At 49.2% G+C, this 23,746-nt stretch overlaps 1 protein-coding gene across 1 annotated transcript in view; it reads right to left on the bottom strand.

Moving 5' to 3' along the window:
- Nucleotides 1–23,746, bottom strand: part of LOC128726352 (uncharacterized) — a 46,790-nt gene that overhangs the window by 4,049 nt on the left and 18,995 nt on the right. The window contains exon 2 of the mRNA XM_053820159.1: nt 8,489–10,545. Coding sequence (XP_053676134.1) covers nt 8,489–10,545 — 2,057 coding nt within the window. The remainder of the gene's footprint in view (nt 1–8,488; nt 10,546–23,746) is intronic.

Here is a 23,746-nt window from a genome sequence, read left to right as displayed (position 1 = left end):
TTCGACAAACAGGCCCTCCTTGGGGCGAGATACTGCGTCGTGTGCAATGCGCTGACGGACCCAGGAAATGCGTGGGATTGCCCTATTGCACCATTGGCACGTGGTGCAGAAGGGTTTGCTTTGAATCACCTGCGATAAGACCGATCGATGTTGGGCCTATTCCGTGTGTGGGAGTCGGCCGATTGAGACCCAGACCCGAGTGGCAGATAATCACCATATGCAGCAACCTACATCGGAAGGGCCGCGTAGGATTCGGGTGTAAATATTAACGCACATAAAGCTCATCGATCGTTCGCCCTTTCGTTGTTGGCTGTTTGTTTAAATTGAAAGGCCCTTATCGTCTTTGAAGCGTGCTCCGTCGTTTGGCATTAATCTTTCGGCATTTTTTTTACTAGCAATACCACAACGAAGCTGTAGAGAAATAATGTCGATGGCCGTAAGAAATGAAAGCTATCGATCAGATCAGCTTGAAGGGTGTGTTTTGTCGATCCTCGAGCGGCTGTTGACATTTTGGTAGTAATTTTGGGCGTGTGAAGGAAGGATGTTGATTACATGGGCTGGGCGTTCCTATAACACTAACATGTGTTTTTGAGGAATGCAAGTTTCGGTGATTAATACTCGTGAAAATGGTGCGTACTTCTTATGAGAGGGTTAGTGTATGTTGTTGCTAAAGTGGATCATAAAACATATTGCAACTTGGACACTCATGAACGAAGAAAATGAAACTACTTTACTTTTCTAAACTGGGCCGTAGAGGGTACCGAATTTGTGATGGTACAAACCCCCGATCGCCCTGCTTAGTGTTGCGGAACATGAACGCTAGCAAATGAGACTTGTGAAGTGGATCTAGCCACACACAATAAAGAGAAAGAAAAATAACACCCTTTCATTGCGCGCGTCCCATAAAACTGCCCAGTGCCAAGAGCACTCTTCTTTCTCCTTCCGGGCACCGGATGGAGTCGAATCTCAACCTCGAGTGGTACTTCTGCTCGAATAGCTTTCTTCAGCTCTGATCTCTGATTGCGGTTGTAAAACAATGGCACATAAAACCGCGCGTTGTAATGCGCGGCCACAGGCGTGTGCTCTCGCGAAAAATCGTAATTCAACCCGTCCAGAAGGCGTCCGACGTCCGAAAACGGCTTAATTCCGGTGCCATTTCTCGTGCGCTTCTGAAATGAATAGGAAAATGCCTTTCGCTCCAATTCCGGGCTGTTTTTTCTCGTGCTCACTGGCACGTCACCATTCTCGCTTACTGCCATTATTACAGGCGTTTTGGCTCCCGAATCTAGCCAAACCCGTTCCCGACCGAAAAGGTCATCGCGATCGCGGGGAAGACGTTACGGTACTTTAGCGGGTTTATCACCTCGGTTAGGTCGGGTGATTAGTGATCATTGTAAAGCTTTTACCAGGCCACCGATTGCATAATTTGCTATCGTTGCTTGTTACGCGAATGCTCTCCTACAACGGCGAATAGCTCTCCAAAATGACCCTTTCAACTACCGGCCTACGACGATCGCAAGATCAAACCCATCGGCATAATTACAAACCGATCGGTTCTGGGTTATATCATGTGCGTAGGATTATGAAGGCACACGCGCAAGTAACAGCAACACGCGTTTTTATGTTCCCGCCCATCGACGGCTTCATGTTAACTTAACAGCATTTAATCTTCTCCTCAGACATTGATCGTGTCGATACCACAGTCGGCCCACGTTGGATGCGATAATGTTGCTGTTTTACTTGACACCGTACCGACAGATGCAAGGATCCACGGAACGGTGCCCATGTTTGTGATGGGAAAACGATCCATTTTGCTGCTAATGAAGCCATGGCCGAGGGCCGCACGCGAGATGGCTTCCCGAGCTCAGCGTCTGGATGACGTTTCGAGGGTGGCTTTGACAGCTTTATAGCTTTACCGCCAGTTTGCTGGCGCGACATTTGGACAACGGTTGGTTTGTCTGAGCGCCGATCGCGATCGATGCGATGAAACATGATGAAACATAGTTTGTCCAGCACGCTTAATTCGGCCGTTGTTCGCGTGCCTAGTTTACATGTTTACTTTTACTCGTCGGCTCCAGCGCAAATGTCCGTCAGCCGCGAGGGATTGTGTGGGCTCAGTGGTGTTGATGGACCGCGCTTCGAGGGACTGAGAAGTGATACATCAGAAGCGTTTTGTAGCCATTTTAGGGGCAACCAACACAGTATCGCTGACCGTGACAGTGGAGCAGCCCGTGTTGGTTTTTGAATGAGCTTCGGTGGCTCGTAAACCAGCTCCATGCGTGGATTTCTCGCCGAAAAGACTCGCATACTTTATGAGAATTGGTTTATGATGTCGGTAGGCTGCGACATAGATCCCCAGGGTGGACGAGACGAGACAAAAACAGGCGATCCCAAATGGAGAACTGGTAACGCAACTTATTAAACGAGCCACACCGTACATAATCCGCTTCGAGCGCGGATCCGTTTGGTGCTAGAAGCGAGCATTTAGCATTGAACGGGAATTACAGCACACTCGTTGAACGAGGGATTACAGTTGTTGTTTTTTTCTCTATCGTCTGTTGCTTTTAGAGCTTTTAGAAGAACACTCAAAACGAGGACAAAGCACCCTGAAGTAACATGTCAATTATTTTACGATCAATGGTTTGCAAGCAAAATAAAATAAACTGTGTTGGATCAGCTTTACTATCCGGTAAATGTGTATCACGCGGCCTCTAGCAGCTTGCGGAGGAAGAAGACAAACATTTAACAAACATCAGGGATTTAGGACTATATCTGGCCCTCGCGGCAAGCCTCAATTACTTTTCCAGATGATCCACCAACGGAAGAAAGAGAGTGAAACCTCCGGCTAATAGACCAGCAATTGGACCATCATGCCAGCTTTTTTTTGCCAAACCAACACTCTCTCGGGAAACGAATCGATTAACCTAGACTCGGTGTTGCAGATAGATAGAGGGCTAATAAAAAACAAGAGTAGCAAAACCGACCAAACAGGTCGGAACCGGCGCAGATCACATTTTGGCAATTACTTCCGAACCACTAATGGCTTGTACCTTCATAGAATCGTCATCGTTTAACACAAAGTAACAAGTGAATCTACATGCCGATCGGCTTTTTTTTTGGCAGGAGTCTGATGTCGATCACATTCAACTGCACCCTTCGGTAGGAGCTTCGAGAAATCAACTCTACTCGCTTGGGGTAACTCTTGCAAGTCACCATGACAACAGTTCGAGTAGCCCGTCGTAGCTGAAATGATGATTTGCGAACAGAGCCAGTCCCACGCTAAGGCCCATTAAAGGCGGGTTGTCGAAGAGGACGGACATTCCACGCGGTGGAAATCCTTTTCCGCATTGAATCGTCGTTCCGTTCCCGTACATCGTCGTCCCGGTAGCTGATTTCGATTGAGGATCGCCATTATATCTTGGACCAGGTAAGCTGTCCATATTATGACCAAGCGGGTTTGCTTTTGCTTTCAACACGCAACACTCTATGCGAGCTTAAGCCCACCAGATTAGTTCGAAGAATTGCCAGGCACGATGAGAACGATGATCGCGATGCTATGATGTTGTTGGGGGAGCTGTTGCGTGGTTCGTTTTTAGCTCGTTTTCTTATTACGCACGCATGCACACCGGTCGGTTAATTGGGGAAGCCAGCGTGGCTCAAGGTCGTCAAAGCATAAGAGCCCACCTGACCGTGGACGGGAATAAGGGACACACAATTCTTGAAAAGGACGGAGAAGCAACCCATTTCCACTTCCTCGATCGACCGGACGATCGCGCATCGGATTGGCGGATTCGAACGCGCGGATTAATTGACGATCTCGTTCGGCATCATGCCTAAAGCCGAGCAACATAATGCTGAGGATTCGCATCAGAATCAAGCATGAAAAAGTTGCCTTCTTTCGCCACGAAACTCCCTTTGTCGGGAGGCGAACTTCAGCGGGAAGATCGATTGGTAAGGACGATTAAATAAGACACGGCTAATTTTACACCGGCAAGCGAGCTTTTGCTATTAATTAGCACCGGTGTTATGGCAGCATCGATCGGTTAATTTGTTTCCTTCTCTTGCTCATAGCTCATGCGCGCTCATGATTAATTGATTGACATTTTACTGGCGTATAAGCTGGAAATAAATCAATTGAACCAGACGGCGTTGAAGGAAACGCTCGACGGTGACCGAAAACTAAAATAAACACAAATCTGAAACGAGCACACACAGCGTGATCATATCCGCAAATAATTCGCATCTGAGACAGATTGGGCGATCGCGGAGATGCACCGAAGGGGAAGATAATTAAAACATCATGGGATCGCGAGCTCTCTTCAACGCATCTTCATCGCGAGCATTCAAAAACCCGTTGGATTGAATTCGCTTTAAAGCTAAAGATCAGAAGAAGATCTGGTCGCGAGGTACGATGAGTTAATGTTTGGTTGCTTTTGGGACGAATTGGTTATTTTCCATCATCGTTGGTTGCTCAAAATAGGTTGCTCATGTGCATTTCGTAGCAGCTCGTGCAGCATCCAAAATCTGAGAAATACCAATCAGAATCATCGCCGGATGAAGCACTTAATATCGGCCCGGAAGGAAGCGTGAAAGAAGCAAATATAAATTGTAAAAATGCATCATCTTAATAACAATACTTCCTCTCGAAAAAACAAGTGACATCACGTGATCGTGGCACCCTGCAGATGTGCTCTCAGAACTCTCCCAACCTGTGAGAAAGTGACGCTCGTACCTGCATCCCTTCGCGGCGTCGACGGTGGCGATCCTGCGTTCCCTATCTGTGCCACATCCGGAGGAGGGCTATTTTAATGAATTGCCTGACCGCGCTCGCCTTATTAGCAGCGGCATCGTTCGGGTTCAAACGTGCCACCTGCATTTTCACTCTCCATCGCGCTCGAAACCGGACCGGAATCGAAATTCCGCTCGCTCCGTGCGGTTGTTCCGGTCCATCACGCTCGGTATCGCGGGGAGTTCATCTTTTGGATCGCTTGTTTTTTGTCTTTAGGACCCACCACCGAAACCACCGGGAAAAAAGGGTGCTGAAAGCCTATCCGTGTAGCTGCTCGGGTGGGATCCAATTAAATCGCCACGGGGAAAAATTATGCATTCCAACTCCAAAGCGGCTATTAAACGTTCACGTCCTGTAGGCAGCCACCGCCACCGAGGGGGTCTCTTTCCGTTTGGACCGATTTTAAAAAACAATATCGACCCGGGACCCCCGAATCGCGGCTCCCATGGGTTTCACCTGGCTGAGTGGAGAAAATCGAACACCGATCGCGTATCAATTAAAGTTTATGTCTCGGTGTCGGAAGTCGAACGAAACGAGGTTCCATGAGGATCACCTCCAGCGTGGCCGAACCGGAATGATAAACAAGCGGTTCCTGCAAACAATCGAATCCCTCTGTGTTGACATCAGCTTTGGCTCTCTGACAAAACCTCGTTGTGACGAGACACTCGATGATCTAATCGGACATCGTTTTACGGGCGCAAATGAAATGACCAGGCGTCAAACGGATCAAATCGAACCCTCGTACGACCGGGGCTTAAACTACCTTCAAAACGAAACTTTACGAGCGACTATTTAGCGGACCCACTACTGGATGGATTCCCGAGCGCCGAAGCAGATGCAGTTGACAAATTTGGCTTTTTTACGAGCACACCCCCGAGGTTGCTTGGTTTTTTTTGGGATGGGCTCACCCGAATGGGAGTTCCTGGAGCCGTTGGACGTTGGCTTTATGGGTGTCGTAGGCTGATAAAAAAGAATACAACTGGATGTTTGTGCCAAGTGTCGTGGCAACTCGTAAAGATAAGCTTCGGATTTCGTAGGCAGACGACGAGGGTGCTTGAACCAATCGCAAGACCCCGTTTGCAAACAAATACTTCTTGGAGATTATTCGAAATAATGATTCTTTGTCTTTAATGTTCGCCCCCATCATCGAGACTTTCGTTCTCTTCTGCCAAGACACTGTTTCTCCAAAGTGAGAAGCGAATAGCTGACAACGAAAATGGTAACGCCTGAAAGCTTCACCAAACCCAAGCAAGGTGGCTTTTCTCGACCTTTTCGCTCTCTTCCGTTGGTGAGTTTGCGTTTCGTTGTGTGACAGAATGTGCGCCGGTTAAAATTAGGCCACAAAGTAAAACAACACCACACCGAAATTAAACTAGACGCCATTACCGAGCGGGCATGGGAATGGGTTCATCTGTTTCAATGGCAACGAGAGAATTAGCCCCGAGCGCCAAACCAGCTTCTTCTGCCAGTTGACCGTTTCTTATGCCACGAGCAGCTTGTTAGCTTTTGGCTGCACATAATAACCTAAAGGACCTACGTTCGCGCAAGGGTCTAGGTTCCCGGGCGAACACCTGTACCAGGGGGTCTAACCTTACTAGGCAAAATTTAGGCATCAGCCGCTTACGTCCATTTACAGTGGCAGATGTGGTTGATTAAGTGGATCAACCTCTAGAAAAGCCCGCTTCCCGAGAGCGTGAGCTGGACCGGTCTGGACAGCGGAAGCACACGCTTTTCCGGTGGCGAAACAAGACCAGCCGACACATCGGGTTGGCAGCATTAAAACAAATTAACGAACGCCCGGTCGGTTCCCTTATCGAGCCCACAAATCAACCTCCGCGAGGAAAACCGCTGCAGTTATTAATCAAGATCAAGGTTTGATGCACTAATTCACACAAATTCTGGACATTGTCTCGGACAGTGCCGCGAGCGCGCGGTTTTTTTTTTTGCGCCACTCGCGCTGAGACCCATTTTCCGACGTTGATCTGATTTCAGGCCTCGTTAGGGCAAAAAAAAACACAACAGACAAATCCCGCAAAGGAATGGCGGGTTGGCTGCTGGCCTTCGGCAATCAACGCAAGCGTGAGTGCGCGCGCGCGTTGTGGTTCCAGTTTCTACCTTCCGGCCGCCGGTTCCTTTGGGCTGTCGGTCGATCGAAGCGGTCTGATTGTGAGGTCCATTCCTAGGGCAGCAGAAGAAGCCGAGGTCCGATGGTAAAAGAAAAAAAGCTTCACCACACGGCGGCATCCAAGGTATGGAAGGTATGATTAATTAGACCTTCCGGAGGAATCGGAGCAAACATGCCGAGGTCGGAACGGATTGAGCAATCGGCCGCAGATACGTTCGTCGTCGTCAGCTCAGGTGCTCATGCAGTGGGACAACCCAGTCGACCTGTTCAAGCTGTAACCGTTTATGGATACAAATCGGTCAAGCCCGCTCTTTCGGAGGGCGTTCGTCCGGAACGGTTAAGGTCCCCCAAAAAAGTGCGCTTTGGCAATAAATCCTGTAGCCCGTACCGACCTGTCGTCGGCAAGCGAAACGGCTTCGGCTTTGAAAATTATGATACGGTTCCTTAGTTGTACTGCTGGGAAAAGAGCCAAACGCGGGCGCGTGTTGCAGGTCACGCCGAGATACAGATACTTCAACAACAAGTTGTCGGCTTCCTAACCAAAAGAAAAACAGAGCCCTTCAGAACCGAAAAGCAAATTAACATTTCAAATTATCTCACTCCCCCCAAAAAAGGGGAAAGAAAAGAGACCTGGCACCATCGTTGACTTGATCTGTGCGTAGGGGTGGAGACGATCTTCGCCCTCTCATAATTACCCGGGTCACGTGTAGGAGATCCGAAAGCCTTTGGGAGCTTTGATCAGTTCCGACTTCTCGGACGGACGTTTGCACATCGACCGTAAGGTGAACGAACAACGAACAACAGAGCGATGACTCGACGACGTTGACCAACCGGGCGGGACTGTTGCGTGTGGGCGTGAAACTAATCACCCTCCAGCAGCACAGCAACGGGAAGTCGGTGTTGGAAGCTTCCCGGAGCTTTTTTTTTTAGTGATTATTGTTCTAACCGGGCCATGATTAGCATAATAATGCTTACAATCGTACGAAACAATCAACAACCCAACTAGCCGTTGATGCACGGGATGTTACAGCGAAACTTACCCCAAGGTTCAGAACACCGTTCTGGTGAGGGAAAAACCATAAAAAGCGAGCCGTAACGGAACGAGCTGTTACCGGGAAGTGGGGGCCAATTAAACGTGCTACATCGTTCACGTTGCTCTTCAACACCTGCGAACACAGCACACAATCAGCTGACCTGAAACTCGCGGTGTTTCCTATTGCCACTTCATTAAAACCACATCTTGCGGGTGTGGAGCAACATCTCGATGTTGGTCGCTTTCTATTTCTGGGGTTTTTTGTCTGGCTTTTGAAGTTCTTAAACCATCACTCTCGAACACTCCCGACAGCGACAATTCGACGTGCCTCGAAAATGGCCGAAGAAAGTGACTCAACTTGACGGATGTATGTCGGACATTGTTCACTCACTTGGAACTTGTACTCAAGCGCGTTGGCGAATCACACTTTCCAGGCACGAAATCCACTCCCAAAAACAAACCGCTCATTCAATTCTAGCTCCATCATGCCCACGAGGGAATCTAACGGTTGCATTCCGTCTCCGGAGGACCTCTTACTCACCTGTTTGGATTTCCGGTCACGTCCATGGGCGGTTTCTGTCTTCGACTGCTGCTGCATTTGCTGCTGCTGCTGTTGTTCCCGCCTGTTGCAGCTGCTGAGCTGGGTCAGCTTCTGTATCGTCGATTGTTTGCTCACATTCCCACCAAGATTGGCCCCCGCGACGACGGGTTTATCGGTTCCGGTACGCACCACCGGTGTCGTAGGCACCTCTGCTGGGGCAGATTTATCGCTCTGCTTGCGAACACCTCCTTCGCTCCCACCACCGAGCCCGTGCTGGTGCATGATCCGGTTCAACCGGCCAAAGAGCCCGATCGATTCTCGTTTCGGCTCGGTCGGCTTCTTCACTGGTGACAGGTTGATCTTGATGTTCTTGAGCGGCGAGTGACTCCTGGGCCGTATTTTGCGCACATCCGAGATCTTCTTCACCAGTGCGACCGGTGTTGTGGCCTGTGGTTGTTGTCCTGCTGCCGGTTTTGAAGGTCGCAATCGACCCAAGTGCATGTTCTCAACGCGCTCACGTAAACTCACGCGTCCACCGATGGAGAAGTTCGGTCGGTGGACGGGTTCAGACTCTTCCTGGTTGGCCACCAGCTTCCCGGACTCTGGTACGTTCTTTGGTGTGGCTTTGGTTGGATCACCCGAGTGCCGATGTACGTCGAGTTTCTGCAGTGCCGCGTTAAAGTCGATACTGCGATACCACGTCCGGGTGCGTTCTTTACGCGGGCTTGGACTGTGATCTGCCGTCCGGAGTGTCACCTGTTTCTTGCCACTAGTCGGGTCATCGGTGGCTCTCGTTTCACTGATGAACGGCAGACTGACAGGTCCGTCATCACTCGCCAGAGGTCTATCAGGGACCAACTCATCCGCCAGCTGGTCATCTTCACCGTACAACGACTCCGTAGCATCGTCCGGTTCGTCCTGTTCGCTGAAACGCTGCGAAATTCCTCCTCGCACATGTGGTGTCCGCTCACCGACCAGCGGTGAGGGTACATAGAACGTCGGTTTAGCCGGCACAGTCACCCCAGGCGTGCCCGGCAACTGAAACACCTCCTGCACGGACAAAGCGCGACGTTTTCGTAGACCCGCGTGGATACGGTTGAACTTGCTGCGTAACAACTGCTGTACCTCGTGCATCGACGACTTCTGGCCAGGCAGACGCATCGAGGCCGACTTAAACGTCTTCAAACTGGGCAGCTTGATCTCGCGCGCCACTTTGATCGGACTCTCGGCAGGCGTCTTCACGTCCGCCAGCTCATCGTAGTACTGCAGCTTCTCGGTGCGGAAGATCCGCTGAGCTGGAACCGGTGCCGGTGGTGGCATGTTATCGCACATACTCTCGTATCGGCGCACGTTGTACTCCCAGTCGATGCTGTGGGCGCTACGCCGTTGAGGAGGGTTCACGTGAATCCGATGGGCGTACGTTTGGTGCGCCCCTAAACGCCACAGCTTGACATCCGGTGGTTCTCGAGGACCTCCGGCAGGTGCCCAGTAGTACTCCTCGCTTGGAGGTACCCCAGGTGGAGCACCGATGGTGGAGGAAGAGGACGCGGACGCCGACGAGGAGCTCGAGTGGCGAAGTTCCCAATTTTTTGGGTCGTACCCTGGCGCCAGTGGACCGGCCTCCAGCAGGTGTGTTCCACCAGGCAGCGGATAATCCAGCAGTGGATGATGATGGAGCTGATGCTGCTGTTGCTGCTGCTGGTGCAGGTGACTGGGAAGATGGTGTTGGTGGTGTTGATGATGCTGGTGCGCCCGGTGCGGCAGATGATGCAGGTGGTGATGGTGGTGTTGATGATGCTGATGACCGAGGTGATGATGATGATGTCCGTGGTACAGTGGATGCTGGTGATGATGATGATTCGCCACTGGTTTCGGTACAGGAGTGGTCCGAGCCGGCACCGGGGACCCGGTCGCTGTGCTGATGATCTGATAGTGGGCCGGGTGCTCAGCCAAGATGAAGTTGGTGTCCGAATCGAGCGACGCTGGACCGGAGACTGACTTGAACGATGCACAGCGCCGGCGCAGCTTGCTCCACTTCTGCAGGATGCCAGCGGAATCTGGGAAACAGATGAAACCGAACAGACCGGGTTATTATTGAAATTAATTGACGCCGGCTCACCCGCCAGCCAGAAGCACTCTCTGCTGGTCCAAACGGACCTTCACCACCACGGAACCTGGCCCTTCGGAGATGCGACTATGACTGGTTGCGTTTGTCTCGAAAGGGCGGCACGTGAGAACACACATACGCGCTCCCGCCATCGCGCATCTCGAAGGGGCGAAAAAGTGCATCTAAGTGTGCATCCCAGATGCATGTGTGCGTCACCGAAGGGCGAAGGGCCCGCGATGAATTCAAAGGCCTGATGGCACACGATAAATGATTTGTTGCTTTATTACCCTGCTTGATGGAAGTCAGCGAGAGAGAGAGAGAGCAAGAGCGTCTTAAATAGTGACTCGCATGCTGGAGTTACTTGCGATGCGCAAAGATGTGAGTAACGATTTAATTAGATTCACTTCATTAAGCAAATGCGAACGAGCCGCCTATATAGACGACTCGATTGCCTCGATCGAACTCCCAACGCACAGCCGAAGGGCTCGGCCCAGAAGTGGTGTCTCTTTATTTTTTTTTTCGTGCCTCTTTCACGCAAGCATAAAGGGCGTTTTGTGTCTACGAGCGCATTGCGTTGGTGGAATTATTACGCCGCTTCCAAAAATGGCCCGCCAGCGACGACGTCGTTCGGAGGCGAATGTTGGCCATAATTACATTTAATTCTACCACCCAGGCTACCGGGGGCGAACTCTGGTGAAGGTTGAGCTTTTAATTGGTAGTGACTGGTGATCATGCTCTAACAGGTGATTCTAGACACGGGGACGATGATCCTACGCAACATCGGTAGGTGATGGGTGGCTGCTAGAGGTTGAAGAGGCACGATGACTCCTCCATGTCAGCCTCACGAGGCCTCGTAGGGATTCTTTCAAATTCCCTTGTTGAAGGTCACCTTCACGGCCCGGCATGCGTTTGAGGTGGATCTCGGAAATAACCTCTCTCACAAACACACAGCCACAAAGGGTGCATTACGGAATCGAACAAACAGCCATTGTGTTTGGTGGCATAAGCCGCACACCACACCTTCTTCCGGAACATCTCGTAATGCAACCGGTTATGGTCACTCGGGGAAGATCGATTGTTTCCCACCAACAACGATACAACGTAGCACACGCAGATGAGCCCCGTGATCTCGGGCATTCTCTGTGGGGCCACCATCGCGAGATTAGTCACGTTAATTACCATCACAAAGCCATCGCAACAAACACGCCGACACGCGAGTGATCCAGAGCGCGAAACAGGGCGATGTTGGCTCGCGTGACCTCGCAATTCCACCCATCAGACGACGACACGTTGTCTACGCTCGAGCGATCTCGTTGGACGGTTGGTGCACGCGCCTTGCACTCGCAAAATCAGGGAAAAGCAACCTCCGCTCCGGTACGGTGAAGAATGCACTTTGCACAGGCGCACAAGGGGGCAGACAAGTACGCAGAATAGTACCCCGAAAGCAACTCCGCTGGCCAATGCATGAATCAATTGGGGTTGTTTGTGACGGTGATTGGGTTTAGGAGAGGTTTATTCAATGTTTTTTTTTCTGCGCTTGCAAAATCGAGGAACACACAATTTGCATAAATTGCGATTGGCGAGACTCTGTGAGGCTATGAGGTGCTCTCGAGTGCTCTTCTGAAGAGGAGTCGCACATACCACGGAGACCAGTACCTTCGTGGGTCGTTTACACGAGCTGATACTCTGGTTCCCCACGGTATGGATGCTGGCCAACGAGCCCGCTAAAGTGGAAAGCCACGCTCAGGGTTCTTGCCGATAGAAGGGGTCGCCGATGATGGAGGTGTTTGCTTTTGATTAACAATTGCAACCACTCACCCAAGCTCAGCAGGAGATTCGTTCGAATGCGCACACGACGCGATCAGCTCAAGTGGATAATAGAGCGCGCGGTTTTTGATTGAGCAGTTGAGGTACTGCTGACCAAACACTGAGGCCGAAAACTCGTTCTTCGAACCATAAACGTCAAGCTTGACGACGCCATCACCTGGTTTGTAGTACCACCTAAAGCGGTGTCGAGCTGTTACGTCTGCCACAACGTAACTCGGCAACTTGGGCCGTCCGAAACGGAGCGTCACATTGAACTTGACGGTTGAAATAATTGCTGTCAACTAAAACCCAAATCCGGGGCCGTTCACAAGGTGTGTCGAGTCTTCTACTCGGGGGCACTGTTCTGGTTCACATCTAGCCCCCGATAAGCATCGCCCCCGGTGGGTGGGTTAGCCGGAACCTTCTGCCGCAATTGTTCCGCAAACTACGCAGACCGGAACGCGCGAACGAAACAAGCGAAACAATACGCGATTTCGGTTGATGAGCGCCAACACCCGGGAAAAAAGGTGTCGCTGGCTAGATAGAGTAGGAATAAAGTCACAAAAACCCTCAAATTGGACGGACTCAGTGTCATGGAGGTGTCTGACTCACGTTCCAGAGAACCTACTTTTAGGTGCGCCGAGTGCTGTCGTTACCCATCTGGCTTATCTGAGCTGGCTGAGGAGAACGCCAAAAAAGGAGCACACGCGGTGGCGCTAAAGTGCGTCGTTTGTGGACGCCAACCTGACAACATCGGTGACAGTTTGACCGTCGCCGGTGTCGTTTATCTTGTCGGTGGAGGTTCACGACGAACCGGTCCCATCCATCAGCACATGCCGGAGGAGACTCACCAACAATGTAAGCGCGCGTCTGTTTCCGCGATCGCACCACCGACCCATTTTTGGACGTTCGCTTTTCGCAGAGGGCTCTCGTTCGTTTACTTTGGGGAGGGTTTTTAATTTGCAAACCACACCAAAGAAGAGCGCAGGGAGGAATTTTTTAAGCGGCGGCAATTAGGCGCTAAATTGCAATTACCATCAGATGACGCGGACGAATTTAAGCGCGTATCTTATTAGCCTGGATACGCGGACGTTCCTTGCGGTTTTTTGTGGTCTTTTCCCAACACAAACCAAGGGAACACACAATCGAGGTCATCACGTACACCTTGGTGTTCTAACGTCCTGGAAATCCCCCGGAAGAGTCCCGTCAAAATCGGTCGGTTTATTTTGATCGACGGCCGACACGCGGTAAGGTCCCTTCATCCCTTCGGGCGTAAACAAACGGACGTCGTGCATCATCCGCGAGCGGCGGAACAAACGGAACCAGCTGGCCAGGATCACGCATACAAACACACAGCCACCTCCCGGTTGTTGATCGTGCCTCGGGTGAGAAGTGCAATTAAGCGTACGGTGGCGTATCGAACACGCTAGACATGCGCATCCTTAATATCTCTCTCGCTCTCTCTAACTCACCAGGATGAACCCCGGTAAGGACCCTTCTCCGTTAATGGTATCGTGCGCGTAACACTCCTTGTTTTGTTTTCGTTCGCTAGTATTAGGCCCCGTCCGTGACCTTCAATTGTGACGTTTAGCTTACGCGTGATGTAGGGGAGAGAGGCCCATCTTCCGCTAATGCATTTCCTGGACCCTCGCGGCATAAATCCCCTTGCTAAGCCCGAAACGTGCAGCTGCAGCTGTTTTTGTGCACCGCGGCGATCGAACAAGGAAGGTGTGGTTTATATTTCCATCTGAATCGGAAACTCGTATCGCTTGAACTCCTGAACGAACGCTTAGGACCATGGTGCACGAGGGACTGCATTTTCGAACGCATAAAGCAAACCGAATTACAAAATCCTGTAATTTTTCGCCATCCTCTCCCAAAAATGCCATACGCGACCCCGGCACCACCGACAGCGAGTTGGCAATTAAAGTTTGATTTCGTCACAGCACGATTGCACGTTGTTTGTTGCATTTTGTGCACCCCCTAGAGCTGGTTTTATTGCCCGAGCGATGGATATATATCGATTGCGATGGGTTGCAATTGCTACAATTGCTATGTTACCGCCCGGATCTGTTCGTTAGGTGAAGTGTTTTTTTGGTGCCGAAATTTTGCTTTGACCGAAAAAAAGGGGACAAGAACATCCGGAAGTGAAGGGTCGACGGTTAATTCTATTCTTCGCCAAAGGGAGACAGAAAGAGACAGAGGGAGAGAGTGAAAACGGAAAGGACCCATCTATTGTAACCCCGAGTAACAACCATTTGGGTGCATGTTATCTGATTACATTTTATTGCAATCCTCCGGGTGGGCTGCAACGAACTTGTTGCAGGCCCTGTGGTTTATTTGGGACTCAGTGGGGTTTTACATTAACGAGGTGGGAATTTGCAATCGGGCTTGGCAATAAAACAGATGGCATTTCAACACTCGTTGTTTATCGAAGCGCTACGAGGGCTTCATAATTTACGCTTATGCGATTTTAGTACCGGCATTCGAAGGTGATTTAAAACGTGTGTTAAATAAACTTCTGCGTGATTAAATTTCAGTTGTGCAACGAAAAGTGCTTCCATATGTTTATACCTCGCAAGGAAACGATCGCCGTGAAACGACTGTTCACTTCGGGCCGAGTTTAATACTTTCAAAATATTATTTATTCGTAAATCAAATACGATAGTTTTTAATGGCAGATTATGGAGATGGATTTGAGCTTTATCATTTTCCGATCGTTTGCAATTCAATGTAACTTAAAAGCCAAATGTATAAAACGAGGAACTGAGGGGTGAATGTAAAACACGGCCATTAAAACCATTAAGCGGCAATCAGTTGAAAAATTAATTAATCGCATAAAGCGAGACAAACTTTAAATTTAATTAACTCAACACCATCTGCAAGCACAGGCGCTGTTTTTTTCCCAGTTTATTAAAGAGACAACATAAGTGTATTAAACAAAAATACACAACTGGTTAAAACACGCTGTTGCAACCATAAGTCAAATATTTTCAGATGCCACACGGTGAAGCACAAACAGGCTCGAAAACGCGTGTCGGTGTCGCGAAAGTGTTTGTGCACGACAAACAAAATCTCACCTCCAGAAAGACGACAATGTTGAGATGGCGCATCAGCCCAAACCTGGTAGCGAATGAAATTGGCAAACATTGTAACCATCGATCGTTAACCATGGAAACGACACTTTCAACCTTGACATTTCGCGGCTAGCGGCAGCCGAAGAACGAGTACGGTGATTCAAAATTCTGCCAAAATTCCAAAGATCATATCTTGCGTGATAAACCGACGGATGCTTCCCCTGCGGCAGAGCTTCTTTTCAAACTGCGTAAAAACCTGATTGTGGTATGATCGGTGGGATCATGCCCGAGGCTTGGCCGTTTATCATGTTCACAAATCGAAAGACACCTTTAACCAAAGCCAATGGGATTAGTATTACAAAACCATGGCGTTGTTTTAGCACGTTGGTTTTCTTATGCAATGTTTTCTTAGAAACTGCGTGAAATAATGCAGGAACTGTTTTTGGGCAAGATCGACAGATGAATATACTTCCGCCGCCATGAAATCAACGCCATCAATTACGTTCAAACCCATAGACCCTTAGGTTTGTTTGATATACGGCGCATTCTTGGCCGTGCGACATAATGGTGCCGCTTTTCGCACAACAAACCCAGATGGGTTGGGTCGTCACCTCCACAGGCGGTCCTCCGCAAGCTGTCTTCTAATGGCGCGGCGTATCACAATCCAGACCCCGTCAAACCGTCCACCTCCACATCTCATCGGCGCGGTGATGATGGATCCAAATTATGGCTCTCCAAAAAAAAAAGAACCTACCACGATCAACCCTTTCCGATCCGGACCCCATGCTGCGATTGGGCGGCCTAAAAGTCGCGTGGATGCCAAACCAATGCGAGCGAGAAATGCAAAACACCAAGCAACACAGGGGGTTTTCTCCGTCATCCTTCTTGTCATCCTCAGACACCCTGAAAACAGGGCGGTATCGGAGATCGAAGAAGTGCAGTAACTCACTGGCACCGTAGCATCACCTCATGAATATGTATCAGGAGAGTGGAACACGCTCGCGCGCGTTTAACCATGGCCCCGGTGACTACGACGAGGGACTCGTCAGAAATGGCAATCATGGCTGGCGGGCTCAGACGATAGACCAGTGATGCCATAGATCGCTTTTCGGGGCCAATTCCTACACCCAAGGGAGATTTCGCTGATTGATTGCGGTGTCGCCACTAATCATCGTGCGTGCTTAGCCACCGACGGCGTGTTACGCAAATCGAATTTTGAATGAACGCAACGCGCAATAGAAGAGCTTAGCTTTACCCCGAAGCCTCCGAGATGGCCGGTAGATATCTTCTTGCATCATGTTTTTCTTTTCTTCTTTATTTGGATACGTGCAACAGCGCCCTTTCAACGAGGGAAATGGCCCTACTCTTCGGCGCTTATCACACAACGTCTGCGAGCACAGCTACTGGGAGATCTCCCTGGGCTACTGGGTGATCATTTTCTGGACGATGTTGCGAAACGCGACACCCGTCGAAAGTCGGACAAGAAAGTAATGAGCAGCCGAATGGACGGCGAGAGTTGACAGCGATCAATAACCCACCGTTTGACCTACTTGTTTCGTGGCGATGCTCGACCAGGCAGACCTCCTTCCATTGCTGGAGGTCACAAATTTTGTGCAAATTTTGTGCAAGGCCTTCCAACGGTCCTCACCAGCCCTCTGGGCCTGTCGCGTGCTGTCCTTCTGCTGGTCAAACAACTCTCGCTCTCCCGCTTCACTCGCTTTGTTCCAGTTCCTTCGCGTACGCCGATGATTACAGCGTGCTGCCCCAAAGGAGAACCCGCCGCCTGGCCGACCATTAATTGCAATGCAATCAATCTTATTAATGTTATTGCCGACGAGCGCGACCTCGACGTCGGGGGTTGGGTTTTTCGGGCGAGCGCGCTTGTTGCTTTAGTTATTTTGTTTTTTTTCTGCCTGCTCCAATATCCACCGACTTCGCAGGACACACCAGGTCCGGTGGTCCGGTTTTGCTATCTCCGCAGGCGACCGCACGTCAGCCAATGTCCGCTAGCATGTCAACAGGGAAATTTATTGGATCTGGATCTTCTGACAGCGGCCCGCGGCGGTGCCGATTTTGGCGTGTATGTTAGTGGGTAAAAACTTCACACTGTCCTCGGGGTGATTCCGCACCGATTGATGACAGGCATCGAAAGTTACAACCGCAGGATAAAAACGTGGCTTTCTCCTATGCCACCAAAGAATGCGAGTCTCAGAATACGAGCACAAAACGAGACTATCCAGACACAATAATCGTGCTCGAACCAGACACACACACAGAATGTCTCATTTATTTCTGCACCACAAGGGGATGAGAAACGAACCACAATTGACAGCTGGCCGAATGTTTCGCCAACGGAACAAACGAAGTTGCTCAAGACGGTGCATCCTGGTAGACAACGCGGCGCAATGTGTACCGAAATAAAGTCGGGAGTCAAAATAAACATTCAACAAACATCGTACTGCCGCTAGTAGACGTGTAAACGAAGCCAACATGAGTCGAGCTACGGATTGTGCAAAAGACAACTCGCATTTCTCTTGAACAACATGGTTCGGCTTTTCCACAGGAATACCACACACAGAATCACGTTGCGTTGGGGATCGCATCAACAATCGGTCGGTATTTTTTGGGAATAGTCAACAACAGCCCCCGAGATAGCCAACTGGGCAAGAGGGCAAAAACGACGATACGGTTAACCACTGGTATGGTAATTTTTATCGCCCGTACGCTTCCTTCATTTCGATCGGCCAGTAATGAGGAATTACGGTACGCCACAACATTCCATTACGGGATGCAATTGCGTTGGGTTTTCCCCACCCTAGAGATTGGAGAATCGTCCGGTAAGTCTTCGGGCAGTTCGTTATGTGCAGTCGCAATCGACAACCGATCGATGTGCTACACTTTTCGCATTCCAGGACGATCGTGGAATACCAATCAACGGTCATAACCTTCAAAGCTAATGTGAGCATGAAAATTCGGCACACACGAAGGGAAAGCAAATGGATTATTTAACCAACCCGAACTCAAGCTCCTTTAACGTTGCTTGTATAAGCTACTTCTGGTGTTTCTTCTTAGTTTCATCAATAAATATACGAAACCTTTCAGGTTTATATCGACTATCAGTGAAAACCTTGTGACCACACGATCATGTCTCAGAGCTTCAACGGAGACAAAAAAAACATGTATTCCATCTGCAACAAACAATGGTTTTCTTTTAGATCTCCTGCTACAACCTTGTCTTCCGATACCGTCCTCCACAAATCAACCACATCGTTATGTTTCACTCCAATGGTTCCCTTAAATAAATACAGTTTTTTTGCTTTTCCTCAAATCTTGGTTCCTCACTGGCACACGGAAAGTAACGACCTTGTTTGTTTTTACAACACATGGCACTGTATTTTGTACACCGTTTTTCTTCTCTCCATCAATCGCGACCTTCAGTTCACCAGAAAACAGATGCATTCGCTCAATCTCGTGGTTTCGAACCACAATTGAACCGATCGAGGGAAGCAACATTGTCACACTTTACAATTCCAATTGCCAGTAAATAAAGGGCCACCGAGTACGAACCTGCGGTCCGGTCTGTTGGGTTTGTATATTTTCGGTACTTTTCCGTACACCCGATCGATGCTCAGTTTACTTTCGATTTCACACCACAACACCCACCTTCGACCGGTTCGATCGGCACTCGGGAAGGCAGTGTCTACGTTTGGCCAGCAGCCAACAACTGCCGGAGCTTCAGCTTAACCTACTGACCTCCGCCGCGATATGACATCTTTGATTCGTTGGCGCCCGTCACTGTTTTTGGGCTCGCACGCAATCTGCCTTCCAAACACCACACCATATGCAATCTTCTCGCGCCAATTACCTCCGACACTGACCCAAGCCGACACAAGCCGTTCACGAGAGCCGGGCATCCAACCGAAACCGGCCACGGCACACTATCGGTCATCGAGACGGCCTTCCTTCTCAAAATTGCCTCTTTTGTGCACGAGCCGTGATGCTACAATTTCCGGCGTGTGAGACCACCTCGACTCAACCACCCATTGCGCAACGATCCCGAAATGATTTCCGACACCACGAACCATTTCACCCCGGTGTTGATGATCACCGCTGCAGGTGGACACAGCTGATGACCAGGCGCGTGCTCACCCGCGAGTGTTCCGGTTCGGTGCGAACTTATGCAGCCCCAGCAAGGGTGATTCCAGCAGCGTTTTATGACCCAGCAGGTGCAATTCTTGTCCAAACTCACCAAAACGCGCAGTGCTGTATTGGGTGATCGCAGACTTGCACGGACCGGAGCATAACTAAGTGACCCTGTGGTTTAGGTTTTTGCGAAACCCACGACGGATGAACCAGAGTCAGCTTTAACCACCGCTTGGGTGATGCGCCAAAGATGTCTTGCCAAACGCTACATCCGCCGGCGTGTCAGCCAAATTACACAAAGCGGATTAATTAAGACCCACGGGCTATGTGGTCATACTCGCGTCGTTTCGGGGTGTAAAAAGAAGGCAATCAAGGTACGGGTTTTGAGACGAGCTTATGTGTGCGGCATAAGCTGGCCTAGGGATAATCTGCTTCATATAGGTGCATATAATTTCTACCAACCCAGTTAGCCCACCGGTTAGGTATGATCGTGCGAGCTCAATTATCGTTAGAGTCTCTTGCAAAATCAGTAACTGGCGTTAACCATGCCAGGTAACAAAATCGTAACACAAGACTGATTAACCCTTTCATATGTAAGGGTCAAGCCGTCAAGAGTACTTGTGCCGTGAAAATCCAACATGATCCTCAAATGCACACAAACAATTCATTGTCACATTCTCTTAGTATATTTCTCCTAGCGATTTGTGTTTGTGTTTTTGGTAACGTATTCATTATCTATCCGGCTTACTACCAACTTCAACCCGATCGAGTTGGCTTTGATCTTGCCCGCTCAGCACCCGAAAAGGAAACACCGAAAGGATAAGAAGATGAGCTTATCTTAACCACACGCAACGACCACTTCCATCGATCTAATCTTGCCGTTGAATAATGGCCGTACGTGTGCGACCTGCATAGAACGAAACCTCCACAATGCGTTCAAGACGGATAATCAAGGAACAATAATTAATTCCATTATCCTTCGATACGCAACACACCGTGGGATCGCCGAGGGTTCGATCGCACGAACACGCACAGAATGAAAAGAAACCCACAGGACAATGAGGGCCAATCCCGTTCTGGGGCCGATTGCATCGAACCCGGAATGGGATCAGCCTTTGTAGAGCATTAGGGCACGTTTCGGCACGGTTGCTTTTCTCCTCCCTTCGACACGTACACGTCGACCCGTACAAGTTCGTACGAAGGAAATTGGGACAACCTGAACACCTGAGCACCGTCGACGTTAAATCATCGAGGAACCTGATCATGCCCCGTCGTCGAGGGAGAGAGCTTCCGTGTTGAGCAGAACCGTCGTTAGAAAAAGACGTGATTTAATTGCTTCGCCACAGGGAAGGCCAGGCAAGGAAAAAAGGGAAAAAAAACGAGAAATGAAAAAAAAAGTTAGATGCGTTAGGGATTTAATTGCTTCTTTTTGAGCTCGACAAGAGAATCTTGAGTCTGAAACTGACGCTTCGGAAACAGGATGCTGCAAAGCGAAGGGTCGATTGAGAAGGGCGTATAAATAATGATTAGAACGCGCTGAGAAGACGCACGAAAGATGCTTGACACTTTACAGAGCGTTGTAAACGTCGAATGTGTTCTCGCTGATACAGGATTATAAGCTGCATTCGATACGCTGGAAAAATCTTCATTATTCCTTTTAATAAATTCAATATTCATAATTCTTACACCTATACGCTTTTATTGGCACCTTACAAACCCACAGCGAGGGAGAAACCGCCCAAAAGCCCGCAACGAATTGGATAAGACGGATGAAATCGTATCCACAAAGGGCTTATAACACACGGGCTACAATCGTTATCTGATTTTAATAATAAAAACACCCCCTGGCAGAGGAACCGCTAGGCTAACATATACGACGACGCAGAGAGGTTAATCTGACAAATAAAAAAAAACTCCAAACCCATTTTGGCGCATAATTATAAACCATCCTAAACCTAGCGATCCCAAAAGCAGGTGCCCTTTTTTGTCTAACCAATATGTGCGTTTCCCTTTTTCGTCCCCGTATATTTTTTTTCTCGCTGGTTCGACAGAGAAAGGCCCCGAAAGCCCTTTGCCATCATGGTTGCGGTTAGGACCGGAGGATGAAGGACCGAGTGCGGCCAGCAGCAACAGCAGCAGCTACCTGTTCCGAGTCTCACCTCGTAAAATGCAGCTTTCTCACGCCGGTACAGGTTGCATCAGCGATGCGGAGACGAAAATTATGCTTTTATTTTATCACCCCACATTAGCATAGCCGGGTAAGGGTCGGCAACACCCGGCAGTTGTGTTGTGGCACGTAATGAAAGAACCCGCATGTGGAAACGGTAACCACAACTTATTGCTATGGGTCTGGCGGAAACTAGCTGCATAGAATTTTGCTGCACCTATGGCGATGGAAAAGCGTGAAAACAATCATTTGTATGCGTTTTTTGCCTTATCTAGAGGGACTAGTGAAAGTTTGTTCGTTAATTAAAAGAACAGTTACTAATTGAATGATATCGCTCAAGTTGCAATTAAATTTACAAAGCATATTAACTAAAAAACCCTCGCCTCAAGTCGTTATGCAAGAGCAGCAATCATCAAACAAACATACAACAGTTTCTGTGTCTGTTTGTGATTCTATTTTATGGTTCTGATCTCATCCGCCATAACATAACCGACCCCTGCACTGATAAGAGATATTTAAATGTATATTTGTCGGTTACACCCATGTCGGTTCAACGTAAACGACGTACGGTTGGAGTGGCTTTTAAAAATTGATTCACCCCAATGTCGCAACGCCACTACTTATCATGCAACGTCGCGATGAGAGAGAAGCAAAAACACCATATATTTTGTCCGTTCCGTGGATTTTTACAGGACCGAAGATTGGTATTCAATAGTTTCAACAATCCAGTGGCTTAACAGTTGAATTACAGTTGATTTTAAGAAGGCGGCTAATCTTTTTACCGGGAACAACTAACTGTAATTTGACGCCCTGTTTATCGCTGGGGGAAAATAGTTAAATAAAAAAAGCACAAAATCCATTAAATGAGGCAATTTCGAAACGACAGTTCCTCCGTGCGGGTGCAAACACAAAGCGAAGGTATTGACAACGCAATATACGACACGGGAACGACACGATCGATATGCTGGCTGGCTCCAAAGCATATCTTATCAGCCATTCGGTCCTGTTTTTTCTCTCTCTTATTTTTCTTTCCCCCCTGTTTTGTGGGCATGGGAAAAACGGATCCCCGTACAGGAAGTTCGCGGGTTCAACAACACCGTCCATAGTTCACCGCCAGACGTTTTGGTTGGTTTTATTTTATTTTTTTCGCCTCCATTGGTTGGGGTTTCCTGCGTAATCGTGTGATGAATGAAACTCGAAACCGATCGTTCGAAATTCGACAACTTTCTACTTTCGGTTTCCAACAAAAAAAAAGATCCATCCAGTTCCATCGGCCCATACTATCTGTTCGTCTGCTCGTCCCTATCAGAAACGTGGTCGTGTAAATGATGGCACGTGTGCCATCGTCCAATTAGCGCACCACAGGAAAGACCAACCATCACCGATTGATGCCTTCATTTTCAATAATCAAGAACGGGGGTCGAGACGCGTTGGTGGGGGAGTAGTAAAAGTACAGCATAATGAAATTGAGATCATGTCCTGCCACCCGCCGCGTGGCATTCTGGAAACCAGGGCGTTCATCGTTGAGAACTATTCAACCGAAGGGAATCGATTCTAGCTCGACCGGGGGTTGTTCTTGGGACATCAGTACCACGAAGCCTTACGGAGGAGGTCGGATAATTGCACCAAGGAAGCTCCCAACTGCGTGCCAAGGGTAAATCGAGCGTGAAATTAATTGTAACGCATTCGTATGGCAAATGTTCCGAGCAAAAAAAAGCCGGTAAGACTCCCCAGCGCGACAATCGCGGAACCAGAAACCGGCACACGGTGATAAGAGCCTAAAAATGCGGACGAATGAAACAAAATATTCGTTATGAGCGTTGAGGGCCGTAATTTGAAGCAGAGGGCCCATCGTTCCGGTGGGTGCGCCGGTGGTTCGTTAATTAATCAAAATATTTACATCATACCCATCGTGTAAACAGTCCGGTAATGGAAGTGTTACTAAGCGAGCGAGGGTG

This window comes from Anopheles nili, chromosome 2 (genome assembly GCF_943737925.1).
Source record: "Anopheles nili chromosome 2, idAnoNiliSN_F5_01, whole genome shotgun sequence".
Taxonomy (NCBI): Eukaryota; Metazoa; Arthropoda; class Insecta; order Diptera; family Culicidae; genus Anopheles; species Anopheles nili.
This window is presented reverse-complemented; position numbering and strand designations above follow the sequence as displayed.